Source organism: Lissotriton vulgaris, chromosome 5 (assembly GCF_964263255.1).
Source record: "Lissotriton vulgaris chromosome 5, aLisVul1.2, whole genome shotgun sequence".
In the NCBI taxonomy this organism is placed as follows: Eukaryota; Metazoa; Chordata; class Amphibia; order Caudata; family Salamandridae; genus Lissotriton; species Lissotriton vulgaris.
In genome coordinates, this window is record NC_141693.1 from 1223560744 (window position 1) to 1223577525 (window position 16782).

The window sequence follows — 16782 nt, forward strand, 5'->3', positions numbered from 1 at the left end:
GGACTCTGAGAAAAGCCCTATTATTACCCCTACTAAAGAGATGGAATATCAAGACATGTAAAACTGCTTTTGAGCGGTTACAGGAACTTGAGGATAAGGAGGTGACAATCAAAATGGAACAGTTTTTAAAATTAGTGATAAAATTTAGGAAAACCTTAGATTGAGATTGGAGATAGCGATTACTCCTCTCTGTTTTTAATCTGCCTTTTCTAACGTAGACTTTTAATTTTTCCCGAAGCTTTGTATGAAATTTTAAACTGAGACATTTTCAATTATTTGTTGCATAAATGTATTTTAAATTATGTATATGAAGGTATGCTTATATGATATTTGTCTAAATATCGAATAAAGCTTATTTTGAACCTTTGAACCTTGACCATTTACTTGTAAATTAGGCTTTTGTTATGTTCTCACCCCTTCTTACAGCCACTCTGTCTATGGTTGTTTGAATTAGCTCCCTCCGAAATATTGTTCAGCCGCCCCCCCCCCCCCCCGAAATTTGGCTCTAGTTGCCCGCCTGCCAGCCATGGACTGACGGATTCGAGGTTCGGGAGATAAGAGCAAGGCGGTGGTCGCGGGAGCTGCAGGTAAGTACAATTGTATATGTTTTAATTATACCTTCTGTGTTTTTTTTTGTCTTTCCCTCGCTGCTTCACCACTTCCTAATGCGAGCAGCCACCACTGCCGCTATCCCTGCCATTTCTGCCCCAAGCACCACACCCAAGGCCTGGCAGGGGCACAAGGGTCTGACACTGTGCACAATCGGAACATCATCCCAGGCAGCAGGCAGAAGAGGAGTGAGTGACTGGAAGGGGCACTCGAGCTGATTATAAATCAGATTGTTCTTAAAAGCGAGGGAAAATTACAAGCCGTTTGCCAAGCACGCTCAATGCTCCTCTCTGGACCGAGGCACCCTGGGCTTGGGCCAAGGTCGCCCACACCAAAAGCCGCCTCTGCTTCAAGAACTGCCGAGATGCCTGGTGCGGCGAGGGCTGCTTTGCTGGTCCTTGCCAGGAGTAGGTTTGCTTGCAGTCTGGCCCTGTCGGTTTGAGAACGTAGTCATTTACTCAGTCGCTGCCATCCTGGCACTCCCTGGATCTCATGCCACTGTCGGCTCTCCCCTCATAGGTTAACACGGCCCCTCCCCCTCCGGTAACAGAAGTGAAGCATCTTCTTGAGCAGGTATTTCTGGTTGGAGTGAGATCAAGGCGGGCGTTCAGAGGCGGGCGGTGCACAGACGCCGCAGGTGATGCAAGCCTCTCTCCCACGCCTCCTTATATCGGGTGTCGCGGGTGGGCCGGGCACAGAAGACTCAGGAGCACCGCAGACACAGCCGTCCCCTCGATCGGCAGCGAGTCACTGAAGACCGAATCCAGCTGTTCATCCAGAGCACCGCCAACGACGCATCCATCCCACGCAAGGGTGAGACCCGAAGGCAGGCGTCCTCCGCACAGAGCCCACCGCAGGCGCCGCAGGGAGACCGGAAGATGACGACCCAGGCCCCTGCAAAGGACGGCAGGTACCAGACTCCCCAGAGGTCTCACGTCCTCGCGAGCCTTTCAGAATCTCCTGCTCAAATGTACCCACTACCCACTTTCATTTGCTTTTGGTTTTTGTAATGTCTCTCCTTCTCTGCCTGTCTCTTTTTCTCTCTCCCTCCCTCCCCCCCTCTCTCTCTCTCTCTCTCTTTCTCTCTCTGTCTCTCTCTGTCTCTCTCTCTCTGCCTCTCTTTCTCTCTCTCTCTCCCTCTCTGTCTCTCCATCTCTCTCTCTCTGCCTGTCTCTCTTCTTCTTCTCTCTCTCTCTCTCTCTCTCTCTCTGTATATATATATTTTTTATTTTTTTTAACTTGTAAAAACAAATAAGTGCAAGCGCCCAAAGTTTTTCGTAGGAGCACACTGCTGCCTACTCTTGAGACCACGACGTCATCCACCCGACACTTCCTGTCTCCTTCCCACACTCTTCTAGGTTTTGTTTTGGACCCGATTTCTTCTTTTGTCGCTCTTTTCCGGTCTTCCATTTTCCCTTCATTCTCCCTAATCTGACCTTTCTCTTTTGCTTTGGGTCGAAGCCTGGGGATGGAAAAAAGCCCGAGTCTCCAAAGAGGGTGTAAGTCTGGTGCCCCACCGCGTGCACACATTAGATACTGGTCTATGTGTTAGTACTAGCACTTGGAAAGAGTACAGTAATAATTGCAGAATCCCTGGGGATAAGGCGTTCAGCAACATTGCTGGCAAACAGTGTATCACAATTTACGTTCTCAATTAGCATGTGTTTGTTTCCTCCGGTAGCAGCCTGAAGCTAGGATTTGAGAGGCCAACAGCAAACCTATAAATTCTGGGAATACAGGCAGACATTTTGTGTTATAGTTTTACATCTATGGCTTCCTGATACCCCGGATCTAGTCCACAATACAGCACAATAATGATGTAATTCCGGGACCTGCATGCCTCTCAAACGCATCTGCTGCAGTCTAGGCATTCACACATTGATACCAATGACAAATACCCGTGATCAAAAATGCCTCATTCCCAGCAATACCCAATAGTGAATGTTTGCATTACACTTGGAACGTGCAAGGTCCCTTGCAATACATTGTAGTAATGGGTATTTCAGCTAGATAACAGGCACCAACTGAACCCAGAACTCTAAGGTTTCTTAGTTTCATGCATAAGTGATTCATCAATCCAGATGCTGGCTTTGCATTCTGGTACTTGTAGTCCTGTTTTTAGAATTATATCAATGTACGAAGTGAAAGGAAAAACGTGTACCTGGGAACAGCAGAGCTCTGGGGGAGTTTCAATATATTCTACATGGAATGGAGAAGCCGATGTCTGAAGTACATTTATTCTAAATCACAAAATCAGAGCAGAACCAGAGGATTTGCCAAAAAACATGGGTTCCCCATCTTCAGCTCTGATGAAACAACCACCCTATTTATTGTATGTTGACAGACAAACCACCAGTGACCCCAAGGCCTGATGGTATCGCTGGCATCGGTGGACCACATGCTCAATCTTGAATGACTGCTGTGCTACCATGCATTGCATAAACTTGGAAATGGTGGTAGACTTTAATTAAAATGAATGCATAATGTTGCTGGCCACATCACGTTAGGTAGTCGTTTTTTTGGGTCTCTGCTGTGTTCCCTCACTTTGGGGCTACATTCCTAATACCTATGTCTGACGTGACATTTCTATCTGCTATGGTGGACGTCGAACATGTTCTATTAAAATGTGCACTATTTACGCATGTAAAATTTATTCTTTTTGTATTGTATTTGTCTATTTCTTCTGTTTACAAAATAATTCAATAAAATCATTTTGAACTTAAAAAAAAAATGTGCTACGTGGCTCCTTCCATTTTGGACGCAGCTACTTTGGAGGCGAAATATCTGGCAGGCAACCCTACATCAGGTGCCGTTTCACCCGCTGTCATGTAGGCCATCCAGTCATGAACACAAAAATGACAGAAACAAAACTTAGAACCAGGCTGTACTGCTGCACCGCTACATAGTGTGGTTGGCGTAGGAGTCTCTCGATGGTGCAAAGAAGAGAAACACAAGGGCCTCTGTAGTGAGACACAAAAATGTGTCCCATTACAAATGTCGTTCATATACAACACTGTAGGACAACAATATGCCCAAAGTAAACGCACAATCGTCACATTGTCCTTTTTATGGAGGTCTTTTGTGCACACACTGTGTACACAAGTGTTTTCTCATCCCAGACAGCTGCTTCAACTTTTTTCACAGTTAACACATGCATATGGAGATGTTTAAGCATTGTAAGAAAAGTCACTTTTTTATTGTCTTCTAGGGCCAGATGTAGGTAAAATAGATTTACCGATTTTTAATTACCGAATTTTACCGATTCGGTAATTAAAAATCGGTAAATCTAAGGGGTGGATATGTAGGTATTCCAGATGTGCTGGAATACCGATTCGGAAGAATTCGGTATTTACCGATTCGGTAAATACCGAATCGGTAATGCCCATTCATTCCTATGGGCTTCGAAGCCCATAGGAATGAATGGGCATTACCGAATCGGTAAATAACGATTTTCGCAAGGGTGCAGGGGGTGTCACTTTGACACCCTCTGGCACCCCCAAACAGGCTTGGGTGCCATGTGGCAGGCATACATGCCCTAAGGGCAGGTCTGCCTGTCACATGGCATAGGTGTGCATGCACACATGTGCATGCACACCGGAATCGGTATTTTACCATCAAATTGGATTTGATGGTAAAATACCAATTGGGTAAGGCCTCTGGGACTCTGAAGAGTCCCACTTACATCTGGATGCCTCAGAATCGGTAAAATTACCGAATTTTTATTTTACAGAATCGGTAATTTTACCGATTCGGTAAAATAATGCCCCCTACATACCTGTCACCCATTTACCGATCGGTAACGGCCAAAATCGGCCGTTACCGCTCGGTAAATGGCCTCAAACGGCCACCTACATCTGGCCCATAGTTATGCTTATTCGTCCTGCTAAACGTACTTCTCTTAGCTGATGCCTGTTTATCAAGGGACACAAATGTCTTATGTGAAACTCGCACCCAGTCCAGGCCTTTCAGGTACCAGCATTTTGCAGCAGTGTGGCCAAAGGCAATACAACAGTCACATTGAAACAATCACTTGATCAGATGAGGTAATTCATGTGTGCAGGACACAGTAATAACAAATGTGGAACCCCTTGTGTTCCCCCAAATAATTCCAACACATCACTCTGCAATTTGACTCAATGTGATAAACTTTGACAACAGTGTGTTGGTTCTATGTTAGTAAACTAACTTGCCCAGCTGTGTACAGGTGCATTCTGGTACTTGTAGTATTTTCCATTTGCAATGAAGGGCTACATGTGCAGAAATACAAAATCAGTTACAAGAACGGTTGCATGCGCTCCCTGTTCATCCTTAGCAACCAGAACATTCATTTCAATCCCTTCTTAGCCGTAGTCATGTTTTCTATTGAGTTAATTTTGCTACAATCGGGGCACTCACACTTTAGCTTCCGATGTTGAAAGCTAGAGCATGGGTGCCACAGAGGTCTCGCATTTGCAACAGTTTGAGCTATTGGTCTTGTAAAGGACAATGCTTTTTAGGTCTCACATAGGCAACGCATGCGCTGCTTCTACGAGGCATCAAGTAGTCAGTATAAGGGGTGAAACTCCACCCATTGAGTTTATATTTGTTATATAGCTTGCCATTGGTTAAACCTGGCATTGCTATTTTTATGTAGCTCATTGATTGGCTGGGGGTTTGAAACACCACTTCCGTTATGCTTCCGTTTTTCAGGAAGCAGCACGGACCAACTACAGTTTATTTCCGCTGCTGCTTGTTATCTATTCTTCTAGGGACTACTTGTTTTTTAATTTGCGCTCAGCGCACCATGCCCGCTTTCACTTTTAAAGCAGGGACAATCGCGGTCGTCGTCATGACTGTGTATCCGCCCTCGCGCTCTCTCTTATGGTAACTAAAAGTTGCGACAGTTAAGGGGTTAAGTGTATCCCCTTCGCTTAGACTAGAACTGTCTGAGCTGACGAGGATCAGTTTCCTTGAAGAAAATATTCTCAGTCGAGCATTTCAGCACTCGTCCTCGTGAAATGCATCATCTTGAGCAAACATAGCGCTAGGTGCCGGGTGTGCGCGCCACGGCGGCCCGGCTAATCACTTTATAATTAAATGTTGCCAGTCAAGATGGCGGCCGCGGCTGAAATGTACATTCGCGCAGCAGAATACTTTACCACCAGCGAAATAAGTGGCCCTTAAAATGAAAAAAAAAATGGGAATGGACTAGTGGCTGCTTGAGGCGGTTCTTACTGCCACTGCTACTGAAGGGAGGAAGGCAATTTTTTTGGCGCCACCCTAAGAGAGCGCAGAGAAAACCGGCATGAGCAGTCGGGGAAGTACTGATGCTAGGTGAGTGTTTCTTGTCCCTGTCGGGTCATGTGAGATGTGACCGCACGGCGCCGCCTGTTTTTGGTGTGCAGGAAGTGGGTACCTGGATAAATTCAAGCAGAACTACCCACCTGTGTTTGCCAGTCACTTCTGGAAGGAGTCATACTTCTCATGTTACCCCAGCAATTTGTAACATTGCCCCATATCACAGCGAGGCTTTAGAATAAACTCACACACCAGCAGAGCTGACCGAACACTTGACTTTGTTAAAATGCACCGTGCCGGTTTATAGCCGATTCAGTGACCCAAGTCAATTCCCGCTCTTGAAGGGTACCAAGTGTAAAATACCCGCGCCCTGGCACTGATATGGATTGGAGGTGAGGGAAAGTTAAGGTTTGTCCCCCCACAGCCATAGGATAGAACGATCCACTCACCTACAATAGGTTGGCCAACTGCGGGAGTACATGCTGTGATGTCACAATTGCGGTAGCCTCTCAACAATTGTTCCTAACGTGGAAGTGTTTCTTTTTTAATTTATTGGTTTGCCTTTAACAAAAAATTAAAATCGGTCATTTGAGACATTAAGCACAAGTTTAGGTTTGCCGGGACAGTCCTGTTTTTTCACCTAAGTGGCACGAGCATTGTCTCTGCCAGTGCATGTGTGCTTGTCCCCATCGCCTCCTCTCCTCCCACGTTCTCCATGTTCCCTTCACGTCCCAACAGCGCTCTCTGTATTCCTTTCATATTCATGCCCCCACCCAACCGCTTGTTGTGTTCATATTCAACTTACAACCTTCACTGTGCTGGCTCTGCCCTTACAGGCCCAACCCTCCCGTTTGTGTTTATTCTTCGAACAGAGTGCAGCATTTCGCACAAAGCGAAAACTCCTAATCCAGTGGTCCAACCATGCTCCGCGCAGGCCTCGTGGGACTTTCCTCCAGGCTCTCCCGTTTGCCTCACCCGGTCCGCAGCTTGTCCACTGCAGCGGTCATCCCGGTGCTAGAGCCTGACATTTAGGATAACAAGGAAAGGCATGTGCAGCATTGGCGCTAAAGGCACTGCTCTATTGTAAAATGTAATTGTGTCTTTGAGTTTTACCAGACGACAAATAGCAGATTGTATCGATTGAATGTTTATAGGACGAAATGCATGGCGCAATGATAACTTCCAGGGCTATGGCAGGCATCCTTCGGGTAGCTGCGCGCTGTACAAATGTAATAATAATAATAATGCTGGTATGCTTTGTAGTAGGAGCTGCTCACATGCAGTTTGTGTCGAGCCATGATGTGGTGTATTGGGTCACTTGCTTTCTCTATGATCATCCTTCGCTTGTAACATGTGGGTTCGATAAATTAGTAGTGTTGTAGTGAGGTGCACAAGTCAGTGTATCAGGCAAGTGCAAGATTAGAGGACAGTACTAGAGAGAGTGTATGTTGCATTTGTTCTGCTGTTAGATTTATGCTTCATCTGCCCGCGGTCGGTGACAAATTCACACTTTCACTGCGGTATTCTTCCCTGTATCTGGGATGGTGCTAAGTTCAGCCTAGCGTTGTGATTTTTAGAATGCAGTAGTGGGTAGATCTGGCGATTAGTCATACGTGCATGATAAGATCGATGACAACTCTGGCCATCACACAGAAGACCGAAAGACTCTGCATATAGGCTGCACTACAACCCAACCCATTTCCAACCAAGCACAATCCCAAGAGTAGAGTGCCGCCATCCTGCAAAGCGCTGTAGTACCTCGTCCGGCGGGATGAAGCACTATATAAGTACAATGTAATGCATGTTAATATCTTTAATCTTGATTTCAATGTTGGATCCAACTGTATCAAATAAGCAGATTGCAGTTGTGTACAAGTACAGCCAAGCAACAGTACAGTCTCCTCGTTGACTGGGAGTGATCTGCTCATCATACCGTAGGGAGGAGTAGGAAATGTGCACAGATCGAGTGTGTGTTTGAGCTTCATCTTTAGCCCAGACTTTTATATATATATATATAACTGGCAAATTTGCATATATTATAGGTATTTTTTTCCACTAAGAAACCCATCGTGCTGAACATTGAAATGCACGTTCTTCTATTTTTAGTGATTTTAGCAGATGAATCGATAGAATAGTAAATACCCACACACTGCGAAGCAGATGCAGAAACGACTTTCATTGCTAGCATGTGTATTTTATCGACCTAAGAATGGTGACTAGCCACGTTGGCCCTGCAGAGATTCAGATCTGCACGTGCAGGGGGCACACAGAAGGAAGCCGAGCCCTAGCGGTATCTCACTGGGATCGGAACTCAACTGACGGCCGTTTGGTTACAAGTAAATCTGTGCAGCAGACCCATAAAGCCTCTTGCCCATCACAAGCCCCACGTCCCCTAAGCCCCGCCGAGTTATTCTACAACTCCAGACCAGGAACATGTGATCTGCTAGTCTTATTGTATAGAAAATCATCCGCAGGCAATTCAACAACGCGAACGGTCTGACTGTGATAGGAACACGGGGTCACAACGCACCTCTGCAGCGGGCAAACCTGCCCTGTGTGCATTATCACTGTAATTGCATCGGGAAGACGACCCCCTTAGCTGTCTTGCTGATTGGTAACTGGACTGTGTACCCTACACATCACAAACAGTTTTTTTGCAGCAGGGGCATTAATTAGGTCTATCGCATGTCATTTCCCTTATATATTCTTCTGTTTCAAAGTTTTCAAGATAACATGTAATCGGAAAGCTGCGTGACTGAGTCACATGCAAGGGACTGTTTCTCAGCTAGGCCTACAGCGCTGGAAGTGGGTGGAGGGGGTGTGTCTGAGATCGCCAGTAATGATTGGCCCGTCTTAGGAGGTGTGTTCGCTAAATCCTCCTCTGAATTGAGTCATTCAGACATACCGCATCTGGAACGCAGCAGAGCGCAACCGCGGTGAAACCAGACGGCTGGGACCCTGCAGGCCATGTCCTAATGGGGAAGTGAAAACTGTGTACACAGTCACCCTTTCCCTCCTCCCGCTTTCCTCCATACACTCTGCTCTACCTCATGTAGTATTACCCTAACCCACCCCCGCCTTTCCTCTGTCCTTTTCGCCTCCCCTGCGCCCTTTATCCCGCACCCCTCCCTCTTTTTAACCCCCCATCCTTCTTGAAGAAAGTAGAGTGCGGTTTTCTTGAGGTGGCGATGACGTCAGACGTGCACAGCTAAAGCGAATAAAGCGCACAAACAGAACGGTGGATAAAAGCGCCGTTTGTACTTTCTGTAGGGTGACCAGACGATCCGGATCTGCCCGGATAGTCCCGGTTTTTCATCGGCTGCCCCGGCAGATTTCGGTAATTTTGGCTCATGTCCCGGTTTATAGAGGGGGTCGACTGAAAGTATTGAGAGGCACTTTTTTGGGTCTTATAAGGCTGTGCTAGTGAGCAGCTGTTATAAGTAAGCAGTTTAATTAATATGTATGAAGTTGGTTGTAGAAAATACATTTTATTTTCTTAATGCCTTTTCTGTGACCTTATGTTGATGAAAATTGTAATTCTGCACCATTCTGTTGATGAAAAATGGTAGTCCTTTTTTTCCTAATATCCCGGTTTTTGGTTCTCAAGATCTGGTCACCCCAACTTTCTGGGCAGTTTCGGCATCCGTGCAACATGCTGGAGTTGGGCCTTCTCCGTGGCCTGCGGATACGTGATGACGGGAGGGGGAGCAGTCCGTCAGGCTGAGATAATCAGATAGCCGCAATGGCATTAATATAGCGCTTCTCACACGGTGACTCTAAAGAAGTGAATCCTTTCACTCCAGAGTAATATTACCCCAAAATTACACAATACCCCACCCGGTAGGTGGGATGTGGGTGTTCCAAGCACTGGGAGTTTGTGATCGCCTACAAACTTGTGAGTTTGTGGGCATTCACAACATTTCCATCCCCTTGTCCTGCAAGTGTTCAGAGATTTACTCTTGCCCATGGCATTCTCTATCCTTGTAAAGGACCAACACACTCTCCTCAACTTGGCCTGGGATCGAGCTCCAAAAAATGACAAATCCTGAAGGTTCAAGCAGGACTTTTGGAACTTGATGAGGAGGTTCAGGACAGGACGCTCAGTGTCTGGAAGATGACATCCAGCCGACCGGTGGCCGGGCTAGGAAAAATACATGGATGGACCCATCATCGTGATGCCTTAAGAAATACACTGCTAATGGAAACCGCCAACCAGAAAAGTTAGAATGTTTGTAAATACTCTGTTTTTTTGCCCGAACATAAGTGTAAAAGGGGGAAGAAGAATCTCAGAGATCTCCAGTCTTCCTTCAGAGTCAGGATCTGTAGAAGATGTGTGGATATGCATCCTCCACGTCAAGAAAGCTACAGATTCCTGCAGGAAGCTAAGAGGGTTAGTTTTTCTGTGTGATATGCATCTAGAAGTTCATGATTCCCACAAGGAAATGTCCTCATTTAAAGTTGGTGACTATTTTTGGTGGTTTATGGCTTTGTGAAAGTGAAATTCCACTTTTGTCTAGGACATCATCAACTTCTGGAAAATCAGATTCCCCACAAAGGTTCCATGACACCTTTCATCCATTCCCCGAAATGCAGCCAATGGCTGGAGTCGGCCTTTGGTGGCCATTCCTCCTCCGAATTCTACTCAGGGGGATTCTGTGATTCAGTGCAGGAACTGAGAGAGGCATAGTGTGTGTATAAACCCTGTCAAGGAGTGAGCCTGATGCCCACAAAGGGGTTTGGGATGGTTCTCCCCCTTAGAAAATAAGGGAAAAATGGCAACAACTATGCATTATATATCCAATTGTATACTTTTTTACTCAAAACTGACTTTGTGCTTACCCCCATGTTGCTACTTCTATTTCGATTCCAAGCGTCGCATACTAAACAAGCATTACAATGCAATGGTCTCGGCATTATTAAAGGTAGAGATATTGGCTTTTTTTATCATAAATAAATGGCATTGTCATTTACATTGCCAATAGCTTCATCATTAAATAAATGGCATTGTCATTTACAATGCCAATAGCTTCATCGCTCGCAAATGCATGACCTATTGCATTTACACCCACACAGAGCCACACACACAAAGCTACCCACATACACATACAGAGCCACCCACACAAAGCCACCCACACACACATACAGAGCCACTCACACAGAGCCACCCATAGAGCCACACACACACACACACAAAGCCACACACACACACACACACAGAGCCACACACACACACACACACACACACACACTCACACACACACACACACACACACACACACACACACACACACACACACACACACACACACACACCCACACACAGAGACACACACACACACACACAGACATACACACACAGAGACATACACACACACACAGACATACACACACACAGAGACACACACACACAGACACACACACACACACACACACACACACACAAACACACACAGGGACACATACAGAGACACACACACACACAGAGACACACAGACACAGACACACACACACAGAGACACACAGAGCCCCCCACACACAGAGCCCCAAAGAGCCACACAGAGCCCCACAGAGACACACAGAGACACACACACACACACACACAGAGCCCCTCCACACACACAGAGCCCCCCACACACACAAAGCCCCCCCCACACACACAGAGCCCCACACACACACAGAGCCCCCCACACACACAGAGCCCCCCACACACACACAGAGCCCCCCACACACACACACAGAGCCACACACACACACACAGAGCCACACACACACACAGAGCCCCCGACACACAGAGCCCCTGCACACACACACACAGAGCCACCCCACACACACACACACAGAGCCCCGCGCACACACACAGAGCCCCACACACACAGAAGAGGGAAAGCAGCAGCCCGAGATCACCGGAAGTATCAACACTCACACTCGGACCCAGAGTGTGGCAAGAGCAGATTGGCTGCCAGCTAGCCACGTCACGTTAACCTTAAAGAGAGAAAGGAGAGAAGGGGGGGGGGGGGGCAGGAGAAAGAGAAATAAAGAACAAAGATAAAAGAAGACAAAGAAAGTGAAGGGGGTGAGAGACAGCGGGATGCAACAGAGAGTGTGAAGGAGAAACAGAAAGGATGGAGCAAGAATCAGTGTTGGGAGGAGACAAGAGGAAGTAAGAAAAGGGAGAACACACGACAAAGGAAGGGCATGGAAGAGAAAGAGAGAGAAAGACACAGGAAACCACAGATCGTGCAGAGGGAGAGACAGGGAGAGGCGAAGCGTGTCAGAGTATGAGACACCGAGGGGAGGGGGCAGCAGGTGAGAGGGCAAAGGGAGAGAAACAAAAGCAGAAACAGAGAGTTAGTGAGGGTCGGAAAGGGGCAGACAGGGTAGCTGGGGAGACCCCCCGCCCCACCATGAGTACTCACTGTAGGGGTTGGTGCTGCCTTGGCCCGGCTCCGGGGAGTAGCGCTTCCACCGGGACCCCCCGCAGGACATGACCACGGTGCAGATGAACTCCCGCCCGCACAGCTTCACCCCGCTCTCACTCGAGCACGTCAGAAGCTGAGGCAACACTGAAAAACAACAGGGCGAAGGCAGATGGGAGTAGAAGGGCGAAGCGGGCCATGGTGAACGACTCAGCAGGCTAGGGGGTCACGGGTCCTGTCACTGCAGCTTCGCCGCTTCCCAGCTCTGTAATCCGCAGAAGAGGGAAAGCAGCGGCCCGAGATCACTGGAAGTATCAACACTCACACCCGGACCCAGAGTGTGGCAAGAGCGGATTGGCTGCCAGCTAGCCGCATCACGGTAACCATAACCAATAGAAAAATACTCAACGATTTCAAGGATGGCTAGAGTGGATCTGGTGGCACGGTAGGAGTGAAGAACATCCCTACCAGCCAATACGTGAAAAGCAGAGCATGCGTTGCACAAAACCATTCGACGGCGGAGCTGGCCCATTGTAATCGATTGGATGAAGGCATAACACGGGACATCGATGTGTTGCAGAAATTAAAAAACCCCAAAAATTACAAAAAGAAACACCAGTATGTGAAATAAAGCGTGCACATAACGTTGCTATTTATTTTATTTATATGATGCGTTTTATATAGATAAACTGCATGTGCATTCACAAAAAGCAGTAGAGGTGCCTCCTCACGTCCACGTTTCTCCGAGGCGAGGCAGAGGGATCGTCTTTTTCAGATTCGGGGGCGGGGTTTTCATTCTCTCCTCTTCCCATTGGCTGGAAGGTAAAATTCCAGCCAATGGGAAGAGGAGAGAAAGTAAACAAGAAAGAAGCTTAAAAAAACGCCCAGGAATCCGAAAAAGACGGGCCTTGAACCGAGTGACGCCCCTCTCCTCCAATGGCTGGCCAGTATTTACTAGGCCAGCCAATGGAGAAGAGGGGGGGGTTCCAACCCCCTCTAAGAAACATAAAATCTTCGGCTCTGCCCACTGCTACGCAGTGCGACGGTCCTCGACCTAAAAAGAGCACACAGAGAACTGTCTACATAAAACAGGACAAGTTAAGCCCCCTTCCAACAACGCGAATTGCAACCCCTTGACAAGCCACAACTGGAAGGAGAGCATGCCTCCTAGATGCCTCACTTTGCATGGAGAGGAAAGGATGAGAGACGGAGTAATCATAAGGGGAGTCTGGTGAATAGTTATTTATTTGACACAAGCAGCAGGATATTTCTCATAGAAACACTGTTCATAGAGAAGGATGATAGTTAGCATGGTGTGCTGATAAGGGAAGAGAAAGAAACCAAAGTGGATGCTTGAGTCATTGACGGAAGACGTAACACCAGATAACAGTTTAGTTTTACAATAGGATAATTTACAATTGGGGTAGTAGATGGATCCTTGGTTATTTATTACTCTCTGATCATAAAAGATAGCTCCCAAGGCTGGCTTTGAATTCTCTGAGCATGGGGTCATGTTCATCATACATTTCGTGGAGGATGAGCAACGGGGTCAAGATGGTGGATGGTAAATTCCTGATGAGTGTATAGAGGGTCAAAATATCGTAAGGGTAGTCCTTTGCAAGATCTTGGGCCACATTAAAAAGAATTGAGAACAGTTGTTTCTGGCCAAGAGATGCAGATGGCCATCTTCATGGTTACTGCACTAGATTCCAGTAGTATTCTTTTTCATATGTACATATATTACTGGTTTAAAGTACAACGCCATCAAAATGTACATGCTCCCAAATTTATGACAGCGCGCTCCTCAGATGCCATCATTCAAGCGAAAAACTGAATTTGAACTGATTACCATTATTGTACTGAAACAAGATTGTAAATAACAAATTAAAGAGCACAATAAAAAAATGGAATTAATACTTTAAGTCAATATAGTCCCTTTACCACAAGAATTGGAGCCCTGTGAGTCCAACAGTGCAGTGCCGGACCGGCTGTGGAGTGCATGGAAATACATTGCTGTAGGTACCAGTTAGAAAGGAATGCATGGATAGTGAGGTAAGAAAGACAAGTAACTGGTAGAAAGAGCAGAGGATTATTGAGTCATTTGTGAGCTTGAAGGGGGCTTAAGGTGCGCATGAAATATAGTAAATGAGAGGCATCGGTGATGAGGACATAGTGATGCAATTTTTGAAAATACTTGGATTTGTATTGGTTGAGAGACTGAGTGTGTTCTAGGTGTCAGGGTTTTCTGGGGTCCTACATTTACTCCATTTGCACAGTTTATTCTCCTGGTTCCTTTGCCCTCAGTGAACAGAACACAGCCCCACATTTATGTAAACTTTATAAGCAAAATACAGAGACAGCCTCTTGAGCCCTCAAAGAGCACATCACTAAGTCATCAGGACATTGAGTCAAGCTTGTGTGCCCTATTTAAGCATACTCCTATGGGCCCTCAGTGACTAGAGCCCTCTGCTCCTGTAACTTCAGTTAGCAGCTCGCTCTGCAAGGCTCCTGTACTCACTCAGTGAGCAGAACTAGGCCTCTGTGTCCGTTGAGGGTCATGGCTTTTGAGGAGATAAGCCAGATCGTTTGCCCTCAGTGAGCTGAGCGTATTGCGCCATGCACTAGCGCCCTCTGGTCACTATGGACTCTCTGGGACAACGTTCTTCCTCTTTCCGCCCCAGCTCCGTCTGAGCTCACAAATTTCCAGAACACCGACAGTAAGGAAAGCCAACCATGCTTCATTTCTGACTTGTGATTCAGCCCCATGACCGATAATGGCAACAGAAAGCACAAGAGATGGATTAAATAAGGACACACAGTAGGACTGCCAACGGGAGGACTGGGTTAAATAAGGATACACAGTAGGACTGCCAACGGGAGGACTGGGTTAAATAAGGATACACAGTAGGACTGCCAAAGCCTGAAGTGCCAGCGCGCATTCTAACTGGGAGCACATCTGACCTCATGCATGTTACTACCTCCTTCTGTGCAGACGCTCAGGCTTGCAACAAGCCATTTGTGATCTTGATCTTGTGCACATCCCCCAAACAACTATGAAGCTGCAAATCGAAGTTGGGACCTGAGGACTGCTGTCACCCCAGGAGAATACAGTTCTCATTTACTTGAGCAACGAGTAATGATGGCTCTCTGTATTGCAGGGCCCTTTTCTTCCCTAAATGACATTTTCTATACTAATGTCTTTTACATGTTACAATAAGATTTGGAAGTGCATCAAGAGAAAAGGGCGCCATGTCATCAAGTCTTAAACAAGCATTGGCAAAGCCAATAGGTAGCGATGCCCGAGCTATTGGCCTTGTCAATGTGAATGTCTTTAATCCATATTGTCTAGCAGCACATCTGCTGTTCAGCATGGCTGAAAGTCACTGAAAAGCTCAGAATCACAGGATGTTGAGCCAACGCTGATTCTCTTCGCCCCCCCATGTTGAGTTTATTGTCTTGCCCCTCCTAACACAAAAAGCACTATGACGTGGCCTGCTTTGACCGGATCATAGCACTTTGTTCAGTTACAAGGTCACTGGCACCCAGTGGAGCAACGGGTCAGGTTCATGTGTTGTGCATGTGCATGCCAAGTGATCTACCTTAGTTATGTGATTGTAAATCTGATCACCCAAGCTAAATTCAACCATAACTACCATGAAGTAGAACTTTGAGAGAACTGAGCCGGAAGCTTGGTGCTATGAGTCCACATCTAAACAAAACAGTCCAAACTACCTAGACTTCAATTGAGTCTAAAAAATTAGCATCTTTTTTTTTTAGAGTTTCCACAAACTCCAACACAGATCAATGACTCGTGAATGGTCACCCACAGGAATCCATATGACCATTAGCTGACTGATGGACATGGTTGACCTCCAGTCCGAGCACTAGAATCGTGCACTATCCACTGGTGGTGCCACGAGGGTTCCCACATGTATATTTTATAAAGAGCTTTGATGTCATTTACAAACAAGCAAAAAACAAATAGGTCAGTACACTGAAAAAGGAGCTCTGAGGTTGGAAATGTTGTGGGATAACTGTGTGTGATCTCCTAGTATATCTTCTACGCATGCGGCATAGTGTGGATAAGGAGTCGTGCATCACTAATAATCACTAACAGTACGCATCCCAAAATGTTTCTTTGTTTGATGAGGTCTATGTGAGTTTTGAGGCATATTTTGACATCATTCACAGGAAGACCCCTTTAAGAAGCTCGTGTCAGGAGGACAAATCAAAACTTTTCTTCTAGCTAGAAACGCCAAAATATTCTGGAAGTCTGCCCAGTCCAACAGAAGAATAAGCTCCAAGACTTGGCACTTGGCCACCAGCAGAAGATGTTTCTGTTTTTCAAACTAAGCCTTCATAGGCCGGCCTGAAAACAAAGCAGATAAGAGAAGCATTCAATCATGACCCCAGCATCACATCGGCTGGGACCTGGGCAGCCAAGACAACTCCCCTGTGTGGCCCCTAAGCAAGCTTGAGC

The 16782-nt window shown here is 46.5% G+C and overlaps 1 protein-coding gene across 1 annotated transcript in view; it reads left to right on the plus strand.

Moving 5' to 3' along the window:
• The first annotated feature begins 1309 nt into the window (after positions 1–1309).
• LOC147712347 (purine nucleoside phosphorylase-like) overlaps positions 1310–16782 on the plus strand; it is an 86372-nt gene continuing 70899 nt past the window's right edge. The window contains exon 1 of the mRNA XM_086923045.1: positions 1310–1519. Within this exon, the coding sequence (XP_086779171.1) occupies positions 1488–1519 (32 nt within the window). The 5' untranslated portion in view covers positions 1310–1487. The remainder of the gene's footprint in view (positions 1520–16782) is intronic.